This window comes from Aulonocara sp. 'chitande type north' Nkhata Bay, linkage group LG7, assembly GCF_057382095.1.
Source record: "Aulonocara sp. 'chitande type north' Nkhata Bay isolate Kocher_YH1m ecotype deep benthic linkage group LG7, A_spYH_male_GT1.1, whole genome shotgun sequence".
Taxonomy (NCBI): domain Eukaryota; kingdom Metazoa; phylum Chordata; class Actinopteri; order Cichliformes; family Cichlidae; genus Aulonocara; species Aulonocara sp. 'chitande type north' Nkhata Bay.
This window is the reverse complement of record NC_141350.1, coordinates 53,473,063-53,491,310: the sequence shown is the minus strand read 5'-3', so window position 1 is coordinate 53,491,310 and position 18,248 is coordinate 53,473,063. Positions and strand designations below refer to the sequence as shown.

At 39.4% G+C, this 18,248-nt stretch overlaps 2 protein-coding genes across 3 annotated transcripts; one reads left to right on the top strand and one right to left on the bottom strand.

Moving 5' to 3' along the window:
• The first annotated feature begins 320 nt into the window (after window positions 1-320).
• On the top strand, window positions 321-5,885 carry btf3 (basic transcription factor 3). 2 transcript variants are annotated; one of them, XM_086301303.1, is made up of 6 exons: window positions 321-402; window positions 2,050-2,118; window positions 2,454-2,567; window positions 2,683-2,884; window positions 4,382-4,435; window positions 5,351-5,885. In XM_086301303.1, the coding sequence occupies exons 2-6, from the start codon at window positions 2,050-2,052 to the stop codon at window positions 5,395-5,397; spliced, it is 486 nt and encodes a 161-aa protein (XP_086157429.1). In that variant the 5' UTR covers window positions 321-402; the 3' UTR covers window positions 5,398-5,885. The 2 variants fall into 2 exon arrangements, with proteins under 2 accessions (XP_086157429.1, XP_086157430.1); XM_086301304.1 differs by having other exon boundaries at window positions 361-465.
• A 1,560-nt stretch (window positions 5,886-7,445) lies between these two features.
• Window positions 7,446-12,975, bottom strand: ankra2 (ankyrin repeat, family A (RFXANK-like), 2). The gene is made up of 8 exons (XM_086301302.1): window positions 12,197-12,975; window positions 11,944-12,102; window positions 11,777-11,842; window positions 10,599-10,696; window positions 10,363-10,488; window positions 10,205-10,271; window positions 9,991-10,071; window positions 7,446-9,052 (listed from the first exon to the last, which is right to left on the bottom strand). The coding sequence occupies exons 1-8, from the start codon at window positions 12,495-12,497 to the stop codon at window positions 8,997-8,999; spliced, it is 954 nt and encodes a 317-aa protein (XP_086157428.1). The 5' UTR covers window positions 12,498-12,975; the 3' UTR covers window positions 7,446-8,996.
• Window positions 12,976-18,248: the final 5,273 nt, after the last annotated feature.

The following is an 18,248-nucleotide window of genomic DNA, read 5'->3' as shown; positions in this document are numbered from 1 at the left end:
GTTTGTATAATGTGTTTGTGCTGATATGTTGTGTTGTGTGGCTGCATCTCTTTAAAGGACCTTATTCCAGAAGACTTGTTTGTTGCAAACCTGGAATTATATCAAAATTATCCCACTTTTCTATGGCATAAAATAGCCTGTGTAGTTACAAAATGATTCTGTATTGTCTAAGAGGCTTTAGGCCTTAAACTCTCATAAATAACAAATCCCTAAATTTACCCTAATAAAGAACTTTCAGGCATGGTTGGCAATCTGCAAGAATCTCGAAAGTGTTGCCTGGAAAGCAAACCTCAGGGCAGGAAACCCAACTCGAGCTAGTTCGCTCTTCTTCTACTACGTCACTTCCTCCCTCCTCTCTCGCTTCCATCTTGCTCCCCGCATGTGTTTGCTGTTAGTTTACAGGTCAGTCAGGAGCTTTAAATACCTTCTTCTCTCCTCTTTTTTCCACTGATCTGACGGCAAGAGGTAAACGAAAGCCTTTTCTGACTAGATGGCTGAAATCTGCCGCGGTGTGAAGCTAACCGTACTGACGGGGTTGTGAGAGGCTGTGACTGACAGGCCGATAATTTCCCCAGTTAGCTTAGAAGCTAGCAGAAGTTAGCCTGCAAGTTCTGGCACAAAAGCTAAACCACACCTCATTTCGGTTCAGTGTTCATCAGCTAAACCAGACCTGCTGTTAGCGGTGGTGCTTTCGCCTCAATTTATTTGAGCAACAATAACTTAATATTGGTCTACCTTCGGTAGTTCACACTACAGGGAAAAGGCGTTTGCTAATTAACCTGTGAAGCGAGCAGCGCTTGCTGTGACGCTCACGGCTCCTTTCTGGCTTTTTAAAATGTCTGCTTGCTGTTTTTAATATCTTATTTTACCGCCCATTACCACAGCCACACCCGCCTTACTTTTGTTTGTTTGTTTTAATCTAATTTCCTCACAGGGATATCTTGCCCAGCATTGTTGTTGTGAATTTTCGCGGCACAGTATGGTTTTTTTTTTTTTTTTTTTTTGTGAGTCATTAGCCAAATTGTATAGTGGGGGGGAACGAAGTTATGGTCACGTGGTTAATTAGAGGCCATCAGCAGGTGTGAACGTAATCAACAGAACCCGTATTTAATATGACAGTTTCTTAATACGCAAATTTGTGCTTTTTAAACACAAATGGATGCGTGTACGCAGCTCTGTTTATTAAACATTTAAGTTTACAAAGGCATACAAAAAACAAACAAAACAGAGAAAATAGCTGGAAATGCCAGAGTGGCCTTATTAAATGAAAAATAAGAACAAATACAAACCAAATATTTTGTTTTGTAGATTATTTAGAATAACACCACTGTGTGTGTTTGACCTCCTGTAATTCACGTGGTCACATACACAGGAGTTTGTAAGTCAGGGTTGTCAAACTCCAGGCCTCGCTGTCCTGGAGGTTTTATATATCACTCTGGGTCAACACACCTGAATTAGTTCATTACCAGGCCTGTGTAGAACCTTAAGACATGTTGAGGAGGTAATTTGGCCGTTTAGATCAGCTGTTTTGGATCATGGACGCATCTAAAACCTCCAGGACACCGGCCCTCAAGGCCTGGAGTTCCACACCCCTGTTGTAAGTGCTTGGTTAGCTTTTGTCATGTAGGTAAGACGGCCTCTGATCAACACATGGAAGGACCAAAAATATAGTCTGTGTGAGCCAGTCAGTGACTGCACTAGCTAGAGTTAATTTCTAAACAGCAGACTGGGAAGTGACTGTATTTTGCCAGCTGGCTTTTATTAAATCTGGTCAAATGTTAAGACAAAAATGTTTCAAGTCGGTGTCCAGCCAGATAACACTCTGCCTTAATAATGGGGCAAACCATTATTAATCTTTTTACTGGTGTAGATGAGTATAAAGGTGTCATTTTAACTGCACTGCTGACTCAGGGTGCTGCTTTCTTATCTGCATGTTGCACTTTATTTTGGTGCCTCCTTTGGGGTGGATTAACTTGTTTTGCTTACTTAGTTTTCAGATAATTACATTTACATACTGACATAATAATATGCAACTTTCCTGCCTTTCAGATGAAAGAAGCAATAATGAATCAAGAAAAACTTGCAAAGTTACAAGCACAAGTCCGCATCGGTGGAAAGGTAATGCACGCAAAGTGAATCTGGCATTACATGAAAATGGGTAGATTTTTTTATTGCAAAGCATTTTCTGAGTGTAAATCTGCTGCTGTCTTTTTTTCCCTTTAAATGTGAATCTAGGGACATGAAACCTGAGCTCAAGCAGCTGAATTTTCTATAGTTAGTTTCTATGACAACCAACAGTTTGATCTATAGTTTTGTTGCATGGCAGCAGTAATTTTAGGCAGCGTTGCGTACAGTATATAAATAGAATAAAAACATCCTCCCTCATTTGAGCATAAAACATCACTCAGGTTATGTTGACTAAGAAACATGTTTGTGCGAATGCCCACATTCAGGGAACAGCTCGCAGAAAGAAGAAGGTGGTCCACAGAACAGCAACCGCAGATGACAAGAAGCTACAGTTCTCCTTAAAGAAACTCGGTGTGAACAACATCTCTGGCATTGAGGAGGTGGGGCATAAATCACTCTTGAGTTATTCCTTTGCTTGTGATTTTTCTTACATGCACCAGTACAGATTGTCATTTTTATCACTAAGAATGGGAAATCTGTTTTGATCGGTTCCAGGTCAACATGTTTACAAATCAAGGAACAGTCATCCATTTCAACAATCCCAAAGTGCAGGCCTCCCTCGCAGCCAACACCTTCACCATCACCGGCCACGCTGAGACCAAACAGCTGACTGAGATGCTGCCAGGCATCTTGAACCAGCTGGGAGCAGACAGCTTGACGAGCCTCAGGAGACTCGCCGAGGCTCTGCCCAAGCAAGGTCGGTAGCCTCAAGTTATAATGTAGCGTGTGGTTGACCACACTTTATACTCTGAGCATGTTTAGTCAGACTTTTAGCGGTTTTCAGATATCCACTTGTTTCTGTTAATCTGACACATTTTATGGTATCAGCTTCATGTCTGCTTGCACAGCTATTTTTTGTAAGAGTCAACGTTTCTAATGCATAGAAACTGTCAGCCAACCTACAGTAAATCAAAGAAATGGAGGAAGAATCCTTACTAGCAGTCAGACGCTGAGTCAGTCGTCAACGTCTGACTGCTTGTAAGCTGTCAATCATACAGTGTGGTTAGATCTGATGGTACTGTACTTTAACCCCAGAACAATAATTCACAGTTTTTAACACCACCACTTACATCTGGTGACACCAGTATACCAAATAAAACATACCTCCCATCAAATTAAATACAACAATACTTAGCAAACTAAAGTCTGAATGCATATCTGAGATTACAGGTTCACGTCTCTCCTGCAGCTTGTACTGCAGTTTCAGGTCTGTTGCAGAGTGAAAATGCAATAGTTCTAAAATCTGACTGCAGTGAAGACCACATCAGTGACAACAGAATAAGAAGACTAGCTGTGAATGTTTTTAATCTGTGTTTTGACAGAGTTTCCACAGCAGGCGAAGCTTTTTTTGTTGCTGCTAGCTGCTCCTAGAAGTCCTGTATGATTTTTTTTTTTTTTTTAAACCTGCTGCAGCAGACGGCAACACAATCCATCCATTAGTCAATTGAGATTTCCTTATATTTACATATTGCACAACAACAGTAATTTAATTTATTTGTAATATCATAGAACATGAAGACAGGATAGATCAGGGTAACTACATGCAACATTGTGTATTTCAGACTGATGAGCTGTTACAGCTGTGGGATTGATTCACTGCATCTAATTAAATTCATCCATCCATTCTCTTCCGCTTATCCTTATCAGGGTTACGCGGGGGGCTGGAGGCCATCCCAGCTGTTATAGGGCGAGAGGAAGGGAAGACCCTAGGCGGGTTGATACTCTTATCACAGGGCTAACGGAGAGACAGACAACTGTTCTCACTCAAATTCACACCTATGGGCAAATTAAACTCATCCAATAATCTAACCCAAATAATTTCATGTCTTTGGACTGTGGGAGGAAGCCGGAGTACCTGGAGAGAACACACAGAGCTCCACATAGAACAACCCCGGCCAGATGGTGGATTCAAATTTAGAACCTTCTTGCTGTGAAGCAGCAGTGCTCTGTTTAAGTAACTTTTAAAATGTAATCTGCAAGAGAGAAAACCCACGGCCTCATGCGTTATATTTTGCTTGTACCATATTGAACTAGCACGGTGGATAGTTTGGTCCGTGTCCTGGTAAAGTCTCAGTGAAGCCATGAAGAATGCCATCAGTGTGATGGAGTGATGAAGCCAGCTGTGTCTGAAAAAGGCTTTGGTTTAGTTTGTGGCTACTCTAAGGCTTCTCACAGATCTGTTCTCTTCTTACAGCTGCAGATGGAAAAGCGCCAATTGCTGCAGTAGAAGAAGAAGATGATGTTCCAGGTGAGCAATTTTCATATGTTGAATCAAAGTGTCTGAGCAGTTTGCTCCACCACTCAGAATCAAAGACCATCCCGACATTTCTCGAGAAAAATCTGTTTGCCTCACATTACAGATTTTTTTGCGGTTCTGTTTGGAAATCCTGCTTTACACTTGTCATTTATTGCTGCGGGATTTTTCTTCTTTTTTCTGTTAGCTAAAAAAAGAAAAAAATCATGGTGGGTTTGCTTTTCTTTCTGGCTCATAAAAAGGGGTCATGTGAAGGGGACTCATCAGTTACTTTTGACAATGGTGCAGTGCTGGGTTTTGTTTGAATCTCATGTTCTTTGTTTATAGGATTGTAAGATTCAGTTTGCTTTTCTTTGTGAAGAAAATGGACCGAGCACATGAGGTTGCCATTACAATAATCTCAGCTTTTTTTTTTTTTCTCTCACTAACGTAACAAACGATTACATATGTACTCAGCAGTTGAAGCCCGATGGCTCAGGGGTTAACATCCATTGCCATCACATTGTTTTTGGAGTTAAGGATTTCTTTTTGTTCTCTCACTGAAGGAACATGTTTCCTCAGACCTTTTGAATTGTTTCCATTTGAACCCCCGACCCTCTGAGCTTTGAGTTGGATAGGTGGGTTTCTCACATTTCATGGGGTAATTGGAGCCAACTTTTTGATGCCCTTTGCTGTCATTTTTACAGCTGCTTTCAGTAGTTATAAGGGCCTCATATGTCGAGCACATTGCCGTCTGTGTGTAGGAGTGGGAGAGATGAGCAAAGAATTGCATTACACCAAGTATCCTGTTTCACATAAACACACACTTCCTGAATTGTTCTCCAGCACCTTTGAGTCACTTGTGCAGATGGGATACGCATTTACTTTCTTCCCCAATCAATCAATTTAATGTCTAATCTTTTGTTTCAGATCTGGTGGAGAATTTCGATGAAGCATCCAAAGATGAGGCCAACTAGAGGGGCTGGGACTCCAGAGTGTTGAAACTTGACAGGACCATGTGGGGCACAAGATGTTGTAATGTCCTTTTTCAAGGGGTGGAAAATGTAACAGTTAAAGTACCTGACAAGATGGAAAAACACGTCAAATTCTTTTTGGCTTGTGAGCATTCTGTAACATGTGCAACACCTGAAAGTACTTGCATACTCTTAAGTGAATTATTTTTGAGTAACTTTTTTTTAGAATAGTACTCTGTATTAAATCTCGAGTAGCAGTATTTCCGTGAAAGGTATTTTAGTACTCATTCCACCTCCTCTTTGCCACCAGACTTCCTTAATGCTTGTGCTGTGTGGTCAGAGTGAGAGAGTGTTTGTAAAAATGTGGCGTTAAAGGCTCACGTTGTCCTTCTGTTTCCTCCATGTTACTGACCCCCTGAATCTGTGGCCTCCCTAAAAACACCATATCTGGAATAAACCTTTGCTACTGTCAATAAATAGCTAAAAATTCAGTTTTTGTTTTTTGTGTTCTTGGTCAAGTACAGTTCTACAATTGAAACACTGCAACTGCTCTTCTGTAGCCATTCCCAAACTCTCTGTGAATGGTACTCGTGGTCTTTGATCAGTGGTTGTTGATCAGTGGTCATGAGAATTTGCATAATTATGATTAAGGAACTGACCTCCCAGCCCATTGTTCCTTCACTGGGCTGGTTTCAGTCATTATGCAAATGTACTGTTTATAAGATTGGGGAAACCTGCAGTCAGCTGAGACTGAAGAAGTCACTTGGATGAGTGACGAAACATTTCTCCCACAAAACGCTACGTCCAGATGAACAGATTCAACTTTTGGAGATTTACTTACCTGGATGATTGAGAATGCATCAAGAAGATGCTCTTCTGTAGATTTGGTGAGAAACCATGAACTGCAGGTTGAACTTGTAACATCGTTTAGTTCCTGTAAGGTCAGGGCAGTTGCAGACATTCTTTGTCTGCAGATAGTAACAGGGAGGTAAAGTATTCAGTAAACTTTAGTATGTTCCACAATTTACACTTATGAAAATGAGGGTAAGAGGCGTGTTTTTGCTGGGCGAGTAACCATGGCTGTCAATCCCTCAGTTTTACTTTATGGTCAAGAAAATGGAGAGGGTGAGTGTGACCGTAAGTGTATATTAGAATACAGTTATAACAACTACAGAATTATCTATGATGACAAAAATATGAAAAAGTCTTGAATCATTATATTTTGCTTCTAAGGAACCATACTTTAATTTTGGTTGAGTGACAAAACAGTGTAGCGCACTGTTTTTAAGTACTTTACTAGCAGCCTGTTGCAAACACTTTCCCCCCTCCATTTGTTTAGTTGTCTCTATGGAAAATGCCAAAAATAACAATTTAACAGACAGAAAATTGTATTTTTCCAGCATCACTATGATTCCCAGAGACCTTGGATGAAGTGTAGTGTGCCCCTAAAGGAATCAGGGAATCTGGACAAGTGGAGGATAAAAGAAATGGCATGCTTAACACATGAGCAGTATCCAGTCCCAATACAAGATCAAAGATATGCATCTGGTCCTTTGTGTCATCCATCTACTTTTCACTGATGCCTCATCAGACATGGTCAGTATGGAAGGTTGACTTGACAAGCCATACTTAAACATGATCACTATATACGGAGGAGATCGGGATTTTGATTTCACCATAAAGAACACATCTGGAAACACGGTCATAATCATGGATAGGCCTCCCCAAAGTCCAGACCGCAACAGGGGTCAGCAGTCTGGGATCATCAGCAAAACATCCAAGGAGCTTTGGGTGCCTTTCAAGAAGCTGGAGAACTATTTCTGAAGATTACTTAAAAAAACAGAAGCTCCCCTAAGAGAGTTCAGGCTAAGCACAAAGCATGTTGAATAGAAAACTGTTTTGAAATGCCACAACAACAAAGATGGTTAAAGATAATTTAGACAATGCTTTAAATAAAAGACCGACGGCCTTTGAAGATGGCTGCTGAAGAGTCAAGATTTGCTTCAAGGACTCTTTTAGCTAAAACTTAGGTCAGAGAGGCAATGCTGATTTCACAATTTTATTTTTAAAAAGCCATTTTCCAGTTTTGTGAGTAGCTGATGCTGCAATCTGCATGAGCAATTTTGGAAATACAGCATTTTGGATACAAAGAAACAGCAGCTAAATGAAACAATGTGTCAAATTAATTAAACTTGGCAAAATAACAATTTTACCAGCCATTAAGGTGTGCGTTAAAATGATCCAGGGAGGGGGCATCCCAGCAAATCCCCCCCCTCCGGTTACAATGGCTCAGTCACATCCAGACCTCAATCTGACTGAAACGCTGTGGCAGGAGCTTAAAAGAACCATTCATAAACGAATGCCTGCAAATCCCAATAACTGAAGTAAAAGAGAACTACTAAAAGAAGAGTGGGCCAAAATTCCTCCACAGTGATGTAAGAATACAGTGATACAGAAAACAAGCACCTCACGTTATTGTTGCAAACAGTGGATCTACAAGCTTCTGAACATGGGGTGTTCTGTTTTTCACAAGACTCCACAAAGTCCTGTTAAAACCTATTTTCACGACTGTACCTTTCATTTGTAATGAGTATGTTTTTATTTTTCCCCCATTACATTTTATTTGCTTGTTTTTTTTCAGAGCATTATGGCCACTGAAGCATGAAACTCAAATTTTCTAGTGCTTTTCAGGGTAAAATTGTTCAACACAGGCTTTTCTTCCCATCTTATGAACAATATAAAAAGAAAAGCTTCACAGAATCACAGAATGTGATGCTGTTGGTTGTACTTTCAAAAGTTTGACATTTAAGTTAAACTGCTTAACTTCATTGACTCTTGCACATCAGATAAATATCTATAATAAACAGTATTACTATTTTCATACAAACAGCACCACAGCATTTTTGTGTGAGGTCTTTTAAAATTCACAACACATCTGAACATTTCGTATCACTACACAAAGAAACAAACTGACATCATAACAGTTTAAATTATTAAAATAAATAAATTCAATACATGAAACACAAAGATCTTCAGTAAACGGACCACAAACAGCTTGACAGAGTCATAAAATCTCGTGCCTCAGAAATATCCCGAGTTCAGAGAGTGCGAACGTGAAAATATTACAATAAAATAATGTAATAGAAGATAATAGGTTAGTCTTAGAACACAAAGATGGGCAAAAGGTATTAAATTACAACAACGTAAAAAGTAAGCTCTTTGCAACTTTAGAGCAAAGTCAATTCCAGTCTGCACTGCTCATTTGGCAACATACTACAGGTGGAGGGGAGTGCGTGGTGGGCTGTACTGAAGAACTCAGCATGCTCTTTGACAACCAGTCAGTGTATAGTGATTGGATATGCAACTCCACAGTCAATGTTGAAAAAAGGAAGAAAGTGCAGAGCTTAACAGCTTTTAAGAGGGTTAAAACTGATGTTTCACACACCACAAACCTTCACTTGCATCATGAATAATATGAAGCTTATGAAATATCTCTTAAGGGAACAAAATACTCCTGCAGGCTGACAGACTGGCCATGCTACATGATTATCCAGTGCACAGCAGCATCTCTTCAGTATTTGTTCTCCCTCAAGTGCAGCAGTTCACTCTCTGATCCCCATCAATAACTTTAGCAAGTGTGCCTCCATCACCTGTTGAACTAAACGGAGAAACATACACTGAGGTCATTTAACTGAACTGTGGGCTTTGTGGAAACAAATCCTGATTACTGCGATAGTTTATAAGCATTAAAAGTGAAAATTAAGAACAATATTCACATTTCCATGTGACCATTCTTCACTCTGAGAAAGGAGAAAGTGTGGATCTGGCAGGAAAAGGCGACTTTGTGTTTATCTTAGCAGACTTTTACTTTTTTGGAAACAGCAGCACTGTCAACAAATTCTTATCGACTCAAATCAAGTTTTACAGGACAAACGCCAGGACAATTACTAATTTTAGGCTTTGGCAGCAGGACAAAATCTAATTTTTTTTTTGGTAAGTTCATGCCATGACCGAATGATTCATTATAGGAAAAAAAAGAAATCTCAAATCTAATTTCGCTGTCCTCAACCCATAAGGTGTCAGATTTTTACAGAGGGAATATGCCTGTATATATTTCAAGCATCCCCCTCAGAAAAAATCCACCACAAACTATGTGGCAGATATGGAACAACAGCGCTGTGCTGACCAGTTCCAGCACATGCGGTGAATGGAAGATGGCCTCCTCCACTACATCCATGAATCTTCTCTGTGGTCTTCCTCTTTTCCTCCTGCCTGGCTGCTCTATATTAAACATCCTTTGTTCAATTGATCCACTACCTCCCCTCTGCATGTCCAAACCCTACTCTCTCTAAAGATATTAGCTGAACAGGTAAAATGAAATGAAGTCATAACAGTGCCTGGTTGTTTATTCCTTTAAAGAAACACACACTCTCTCTCTCATTTTTTATAAATAAAAGTATAGTTCTGGGGTTTGTGCAGCAAACTCTAAAGTTAATACATATTAGAATACAGTCAGGGTTACTCCAGAGACAACTTGATTACTGAGACTGTTCCAGCATGTTTCTCAGCTGTGTTTTGCTCTTTTTCCTCACATACCATTTCGGTGGCCCATGGCTACAGCCATGTCCATTGCATTGAAACCCGAATCTGACTCTATGGTAGGATCAGCACCGCTCTCTGAAAGACATGCAAACATACAAAATTTCAATCACTGTACATCATTTTCTGTTAGAACTCAACACAACTGCTTTGCTTACCCTTTAACAAATATGAACACAGATGTTCCTGCAAGTCAAAGATTTCTGCTCACCTAACAAGATTTCAACACAGCGCACATGGTTGCCATGGACAGCGTACAGCAGAGGGGCTCCTCCATTCTAAAAACCCACAGAGATAATAACATTTAATACCAAGATCACAAACTGAGCGGAGGCGCTACTTTAAACTAACTTTTTTATAATAACATACCCAGTCATATTCATTGACATCGACTCCACAGTCAATGAGCATCTTCACAATATCTGTGTATCCCTTACTGCAAGCCAAGGACAATGCACTCTCTCTCCCTTTGGCTAGGAGGTTAGGGTCAGCACCCTACAGCGAAAAGTGTCACAGGATGACAAACAGACAGTAAGTGAAGAAGTCTTGCTCAGATATAATAAACATATAAACAGAATAAAAAGTTTTCAATGAATATTCCGTACATTTTGGAGCAGAAACTCCACCACAGCGATTTGTCCGTGTGCAGCTGCCCACATCAGCGGGGTGAAGCCCTCCTCATCTTGGAGATTGATTACAGTCTCTGTTAAAATAAATATGGAAAATAAAACATAACACTGTATTTAATCTCCATCTACTGGTCTAATTACATTTTTAAACTTTATATTTTGCATACACAAGTAATTATTAAGATTCAATATCTGCTGGTAAACTGATGAAGAACTGTTGTTTTTCTCTTTTATGTGAAGGTGAATTCAATGTCTGAGAAAGAAGGATTTAAAAATTCTAAAAAAGCAGAATCTTTAAACATTTACAGTTAAAAAAAAAAAATACACGCTTATCCAACAGCAATGAAAAATAGAATTAGTCTCTTTTGGAGATTTGGAAGAAAAAGGTCGAGTTTCTATTTGCTATAACCTACTAATATCTACTTTTAAAGTCTCAGCAGCGAACAAGTTAAATGCCCCGAGAAGCAGCAGATAACAGGACATATATGAAACAAACTGGAATGAGGCTTGTCTAAAGGCATAAATATAAATAAAGCATCTTCAATACAAGTAGCTGATGTGGACTTATAACTTCTGTTAAACCTAAACATGTTTAAATGAAAAAGGAATCATTCTTCACTTTTCATGGGAATACCCAAACATTCATAAAATCTGGAAAGATGTCATCAACTGTCTGTCAGAGGTGTTCAACTTCTACATCCCTCTAAATGTTAAACTGTGCCTGCTGGGAATTTACCCAGTGGGCTTCTGACAAACACAAAAGCACTATGCTGGAAGAGTATGGATGCTCCTTCTATGAAACATGGGATAAAGGAACTTTCAGAATGTATCAGTCTGGAAAGAATAACATTGTTAAAGGAAAATGGAAGAAGTTTGTTCATATGGTTGGTTCATATACAGTTCACACCTCTGCGAACTAAACATTATAGAAGATTGAAAGTAGACCTAGTCTGTAAAAATGTGGAATCATTTATATTAATTTATGTTTCTATTTTAAAGTGTTGAACTTCATTGGTATATAATTTATGCATGCTTAACGGTGCATGTATGACAGTGATGTTTTTGGTTGTTACCGTGGTGCAATTTTTCATTTAACTAATTTTGGATGGCTTGCACTCCATGACAACAAAAACTGTAATCCTTTGACAGCCTACCTTGTTCAATCCTGCTGGCCAAAAACACCATCTCCCCTTGGGCTGCCAGCTGATGAATAGATAAAGCTGAAAGGAAACAAATGCATGTGTAACAATTACATTTTAACAATTCCGCTCACATAAAAACAACGAAAGAAACTGAAGTTGAAAGAAATGATGGTACTTACAGTGCACCAAAAGAGGTGTGGAAGACACCTCATTGCCTCGATGTTTATTGGTGAGAGTGGTGGACTGTTTGATCGGCGAGAAATGTTTGGTGGTGGATGGTGTGTAAACATGACGCACTTGTATACCCGGGGAAGGTGAGGTTTGGATGTTGCACTCGGCTGACAGAAGTAAAACACGTTTATTAGTATCGTGTATTCGACACAATCACAAGTTAATCTAAGACGAAGAAACAGGGTTTTGCTTTTTTCTTACCTTTAAACAAAACGGAAGCCACCTCCAGATCAGAGTTCACCTGATCCTGGATGTTCTTACTGTCCTCCTCATTGAGCGACTTTACAAATCTTGAGCAAACATTCATGTCGAAGCGGTTGGGTAAGATGAATTTGATGCCCATAGCGACATTTTGGGTGTTTGTGTCGTCTGGGCTTGCACCCACCGACTGCTCAGTCTTTATGGCACTCAAGTCAGGCATTACACAGATCCCCTCCATGTCCTCGGAGACCAGAGGGCACTCTGCGGTCCCATCTGACGCTGACACCGTAACGTTGTCCATCCCCGGATCACTCACTGAGCTTTCACACTGAGGTTAAACGGTGTACTATGCACGCTTGAAACACGGAGGAAATTTATGCTAAAAATCGATGGAAATCAGCACTCTGCGTCAGAGTCATTTTCATTTATCCTCGCCTGCGTACTAAAGGGACACAGAAAAGCCTTGCAAACAACAGCGTGTGAAACATATTAACTAGCAAACAACAGATGGTGGTTAACCAGTACTTAGCATGCTAGCTACTGTTAATGTAACCTTCGGCCCGGTACGCTGTGTATGGAGAACGGATTGCTAACCTTCATACAAATTAACCGTAACTATCAAGAAAGAAATATTTATTTTATAAAATCAATTAATCTAAGTCCATAAGCATTTTTAGACATTTTTTCTAGATAAATTCCATGCAAGCGTCGCTCTTTTGTCGGTGTTTTGATAGATTTGCACATGCGCAATTGGACGTCTTTTAAACGTCGGTGCATCATCTTTTAAACTCCCCTTAGTAAGTTCCGACCGGAAACTACATCACACAAACAAAATACCAAAGCTGTTATTTAATGGTAGGCCATTTAATCGACGGTCTGTTACAGTTTGAAGCAAAGTTACCATAGTTTTGTATCTTCTATTTATTTTTTCTTTTTATTTCATTTAAAAAAATTTTTTTAACTCAGTTTAGTTTTAGTTAGTTTACAGAGTGAATTTTCTTATTTTCCTTTTTAATGTTTGAATTTATGTTGAATGTTTGAGTTTATTTAACAAACTATCATATATTAAAAGTGAGGATATTTCCTCTATATTTTTGTTTTATTTGGTTTTATTTGGTTTTCCAAGTTCACAAAATCATTTAGTGAAGTCTGAAAAAAAAGGTTATTTATCTAATGCTTCAAATATATTCACCGTCTATCCTGTTCACTCAAACAAAATATCCAGTGTACAGCAGGTTTCTGGGCAGAAATGCCATCTTGATCCTAGAGGTCAGAGGAGAATGGCCAGATTGCTTTGAGCTGTAGACAACAGCCACTCAAACAACCACTTGTTAGAACAAATGTATGCAGAAAAACATACATTGAACACAAACACTGAAGCAGATGGTCACAAGACCACAATTGGCGCTGCTCCTATCAGCTAAGACCAGGAATCAAAGGCTGCAGTTGTCACAGCCTGTGGATTATAGAGACTGGACGTAGAGAAAAGGACCCACATGCACTCGTGTGGAGGTAGCCAGAATAAAACAAAAAGTGAGCCCCTTTTCTGTTCACAAAAGAGCAAAGTGGCCATAATCCAAAAAGTGAAACATAAATCCAAAAAGGGGAAACTGAAAACTACAGTATAACCACTAGGAAACACACTCATGCTGAAAACCACTAGGGGCAAGAGAGACAGGAACAGAAACACATGGTCTGACACAGGACAATGGGGGGCACTCACTGTATATGTGCAGAAGGGCAGTTAAGGGAAGCGGAGACAGCTACTTTACACTTTAAAGTCACTAGGAGGTGCAAGCTAGAGCAAGTACACCAAGAATACATGAAACATACATGAATACCTGAAATATAAACATTAAACAAACCAGGAATCAGAACAGAATATTCAAATAAACACTAGAAAGTCCAAAAACTCTGAACCACTGGGTCAAATCCCCCAATACCATGACAACAATTTGCACAGGCTCATCAAAATTGAACAATAGAAAATTGAAAAAGTGCTGCCTCATCTGATGAGTCTCGATGTCATTCTGTGAATTTTGGAGGGTAGGGTCAGAATTTGGCATAAAAGAGTATGGATCGCATTCATCCTGCCTTGGAGCAACGGTTCAGGCTGCTGATGGTGATGGAGTAATGGTGTCGGAGGATATTTTCTTGGCACACTTGAGCATCATTTAAACACCACAGCCTACCTGAGTATTGTTGCTGAACATCTCAGCCCATTTATAAAGACAGTGTAACCCATCTGCTGATGCCTGCTGCCATCAGAATAACACGCAAAATCCCAAAACTCAGATCATCTCAAATTTGGTCTTTAAATACACCACTGAGTTCACTGTACTCAGACGGCTTCCACAGTCAGCACCTCTTAGCACACAGTACAGCACCTTTGGGATGTGTTGAAATGGAAGATTGGTGTCGTGGATGTGCAGCCCACAAATCTGCAGCAACATGTGTGCTGATGTCATGTTAATATGGACCAAATTCTCTGAGGACTGGTTCCAGCACTTTTTTGACTCTATGCCATGAAAATTAAATCAGTTCTAAAGGCAGAAGGGGATCCAACCCAGTACTAGCAAGGTGCACCTAATAAAATGCTTAGTTTGCATATGTCTTTGGTTCAAGCTAAAGTCTGAGAGAAATGAATCCCACCTTGTGTGGACGCGTGTTCTAAATAATATTCAAATTATATAATTAAGTAGGGGCTTATGTGAGAAAAGCTACAAAAGCTGAAGAATTTGAGCTTGTTTACTTATTCCTTTTAAACAGTTTGCCACACTAATGACAGGGAATTCAAACGTCCTGCCAGTCGTGGTTATTTTCATGGCAAGGTCAACCTTACAACACAATAATCAGATTTAAAGGCCGTGACAACTATTTCCTCAGTGAAATCCTTTTATTCAGAAATAAATGTGGAATGATCCTTCCCCCCCCCCCCCCCCCCCCCCGTCCCCCCTTTCTCGTGTTATGTTGTTTGTTTCACAATCTGTGTATTTCCATATCTCGCTTCCCTGCTTGCTGTCGATGTTCTGAAAGCGTTTGTGTTCTTTGACTTTCTCTGTTTGTTTTGCAAAGTAGAGATTTCTTAATGGTGTGATTAGGCTTTGGAGGATAAACAGTATTTAAGTCCCTGCAGTATTTATCCCTGCAGTCCTAATTAGAAGGTTTAATAGTGTTTTTACTGTATAATTTCTTTAAAAAAAATCAGACTAACTGCCTGGTATCCATGCCAGCAGCCTTCCTCTAATGCTTCTGTGAGCAATGTTTACTGCTGGTTGATGGCTAATTCCTCACTCATGATTATGCAGTGTTTGAGTTAAACTTGGTAATCTATCACCGTGTTAAACTGCAAAGACACAGACGTTACAAATTCTGTGAGAGAAAACAAATACAGTTATTTGAATTATTGCCTTTGAAACCCCTGGATGATTTTTTGAAATGCTTTACATATTTAAGAAATCAGAGGAGGATTTGGAGATTGAAGTTATGATTCAAAATCTGTTTTTATTGGACTGTAACTGAAATGTCTTTTCAGCTGGGGAAAAAAAGGCTTCATTGAAACAGTGCGATGGCAGCTGCGCTGGGACAGAAACTCTTCTTGTTTTGTTGTTTTAATTGTTTTAGGAAAGTGCTTTTGTATCTCAAATATTAGCGCCTTTGTTTCCTGTTGTTTTGAAGTAAAAAAGTGATGGTGATGCTTCTCCCGAGGCCTTTTTGTTCTGTTGTTTTTGTTTTTTCAAGCTTCTAATGAGGAGGTCAAGGGTCCTGGGATGTCCATGAAGCTGCTCCAACAACACCAGGGGGTCTTGATGGAAAAAAAAACCCCTTCCAGGTCAGTTGCACTGAGGAAGCTGTGCCTTGTTAAATGTGACTCAGTGAACCTCAGTGTGTCTTTTTGTGTACCGCTCTCGCCATCTACAGGAAACAGGAATTGCATGCAGAAAATACAGCAGATTACTGCACCTTAACTACTTTGGAATTTAGTGTATGACATTACCGAGGATGCAAGTGGAATGTGGTATGGAAAAGCCTCCTGCACAAGTGTTGTTTATTTTAGTCACTTCTTGGTTACACCAGCAGATGGCACCATAGTCTTATGAATTCTGAAATCGGAGCTTGAACTTGAGGGAGGCTTTGTTCTTCTTTCAAGCTTTCTATAATCCTTTGATCACCCAATTAAGCAAGACAGCACTTTTTGGTGGACAGGGTGAAATTAACTGATATTGCCAACTGTGTGAAAGCTGGACCATCGTTTTAGTTCATCTGCTGCTCATTATTAGTTAGTGGGGGAACAGGGTTTATGAGTGACCAGGGAGCAGGAATTGTGGGAAAGTTGTCTTCTTTTTGTGTTTCTTATTAATGTAAAATGTCAGGATAAATTGCCCTCCTCTGTGTGCAACTAAGATGAGAATCCAGCTGAAAATGAAAGAGGTCTTTTTTCCCCCCGAGCCAGTTAAAAAGTAAGTATAGAGTCCCACACAAATTAAGCACTATTTTGAGACAGCTCTGTCCTTCTGCTATCAGTGTGCAATTAACTCCACTTGAGTTCATTTTCATAAAAAAGAAAAAAATAACTCCTAAAGTAGATTGTGCAAAAATCACCAATCAGCTTACATATTAAATGTGAGTTATGCTTGATACACCTTATGTCACTACATAAAACAGCTGTACAGCCACGTTTATTGAGTCAATAGTTCATGCTAAAATACTAAAAAGAAGAAGAATCATCTCAAAGTCCAGAAAGGCCCTTTCATTTGTACTTTTCCCTCATGCACCTGCCGATGTAAAAAGTCTTGAATAATCAGGCCTCATGTTATCGTAAAGACCTCAAAGTAGCACATCACCTCTGTAGAGCACTCAGCCTGTGAGCTTACTTGTGGTTTTAGAGTATTTAAAAGAAGAATGGGAGGCAGAGCCTTCAGCTTTCAGGCCCCTCTTCTGTGGAACCAGCTCCCAGTTTGGATTTGGGAGACAGGCACATCTCTACTTTTAAGATTTGGCATAAAACTTTCCTTTTTGATAAAGCATATAGTTAGGGCCGGATCAGGTGACCCTAAACCCTCCCTTAGTAATGCTGCAATAGATCTAGCTTACTTGGGTTTCCCACAATGCACTGAGTATTTCTTCTTTATTCACCTTTTTTCACTGTCAGTATGTTTATACATCACTTTGCATTGAGCCTAGTTTTGCTCGAGTTTTCTTCCTGGTTTCTTCCTTGGCAACAGTGAAAAGGAGGTTTTCCTTCCCATTGTTGCCAAGTGCTTACTTATAGGAGGTCATCTGATTGCTGAAGTTTCCTCTCTATTATTGTAGGATCTTTACCTTACAATATAAATGGGGTTTGTGGTTGTGATTTGGCACTACATAAATGAAATTAAACTGAACTGAACTGAAAGCTAGCCTTGATTGATGAGGATACATCAGTATATAAGATTTGTTTCAGCTGATATTGGCCATGTTGTCTGAAGTTGGCTATTGGCAACAACATGGAATTTATCAGTGTAAGGTCATGACCATTCATACATGCAGTCTAGCTTATAATATTAATAATACATTAGAATTCTGTGAAACACACTTATCGTGTGTGTATTTATACTATATTTATTACCATGTTAGCTAATGCCAAAAGTAGCCACACACCAAAGTGCTAAAATACTCAGTGAGAGACTGTATTACAAATACAAAGTAAAAGTACAACAAAAAAATGTAGTTAATGTATCCAAAACAGTTGTCAGTAAATTTATGGACTTTACTGTAACAGCCTGCCTGGTATTTAAAAGATCCATTATCCCTACCAAGGACGTACACTCTACAACTATCCAACTCAAGAAGAAGTTCAAAGAATAGTGATGTGGCATGTTGATGTTGTATTAATGTGTAAGGTGCATTTTAACATTGGGGCTGATAAAGTGGAGCAATTTTTTTCTAAGGTTAATAATAATTAAAGTGTGGAAGAAGTGTAGTAGAATAAAAATGTGCTTTAATCACTTTGCATTCTTTCCAGTTATTATTAATCTCTAGCTCTCTTCCATCTGTCTCCCTCCCCTTACCC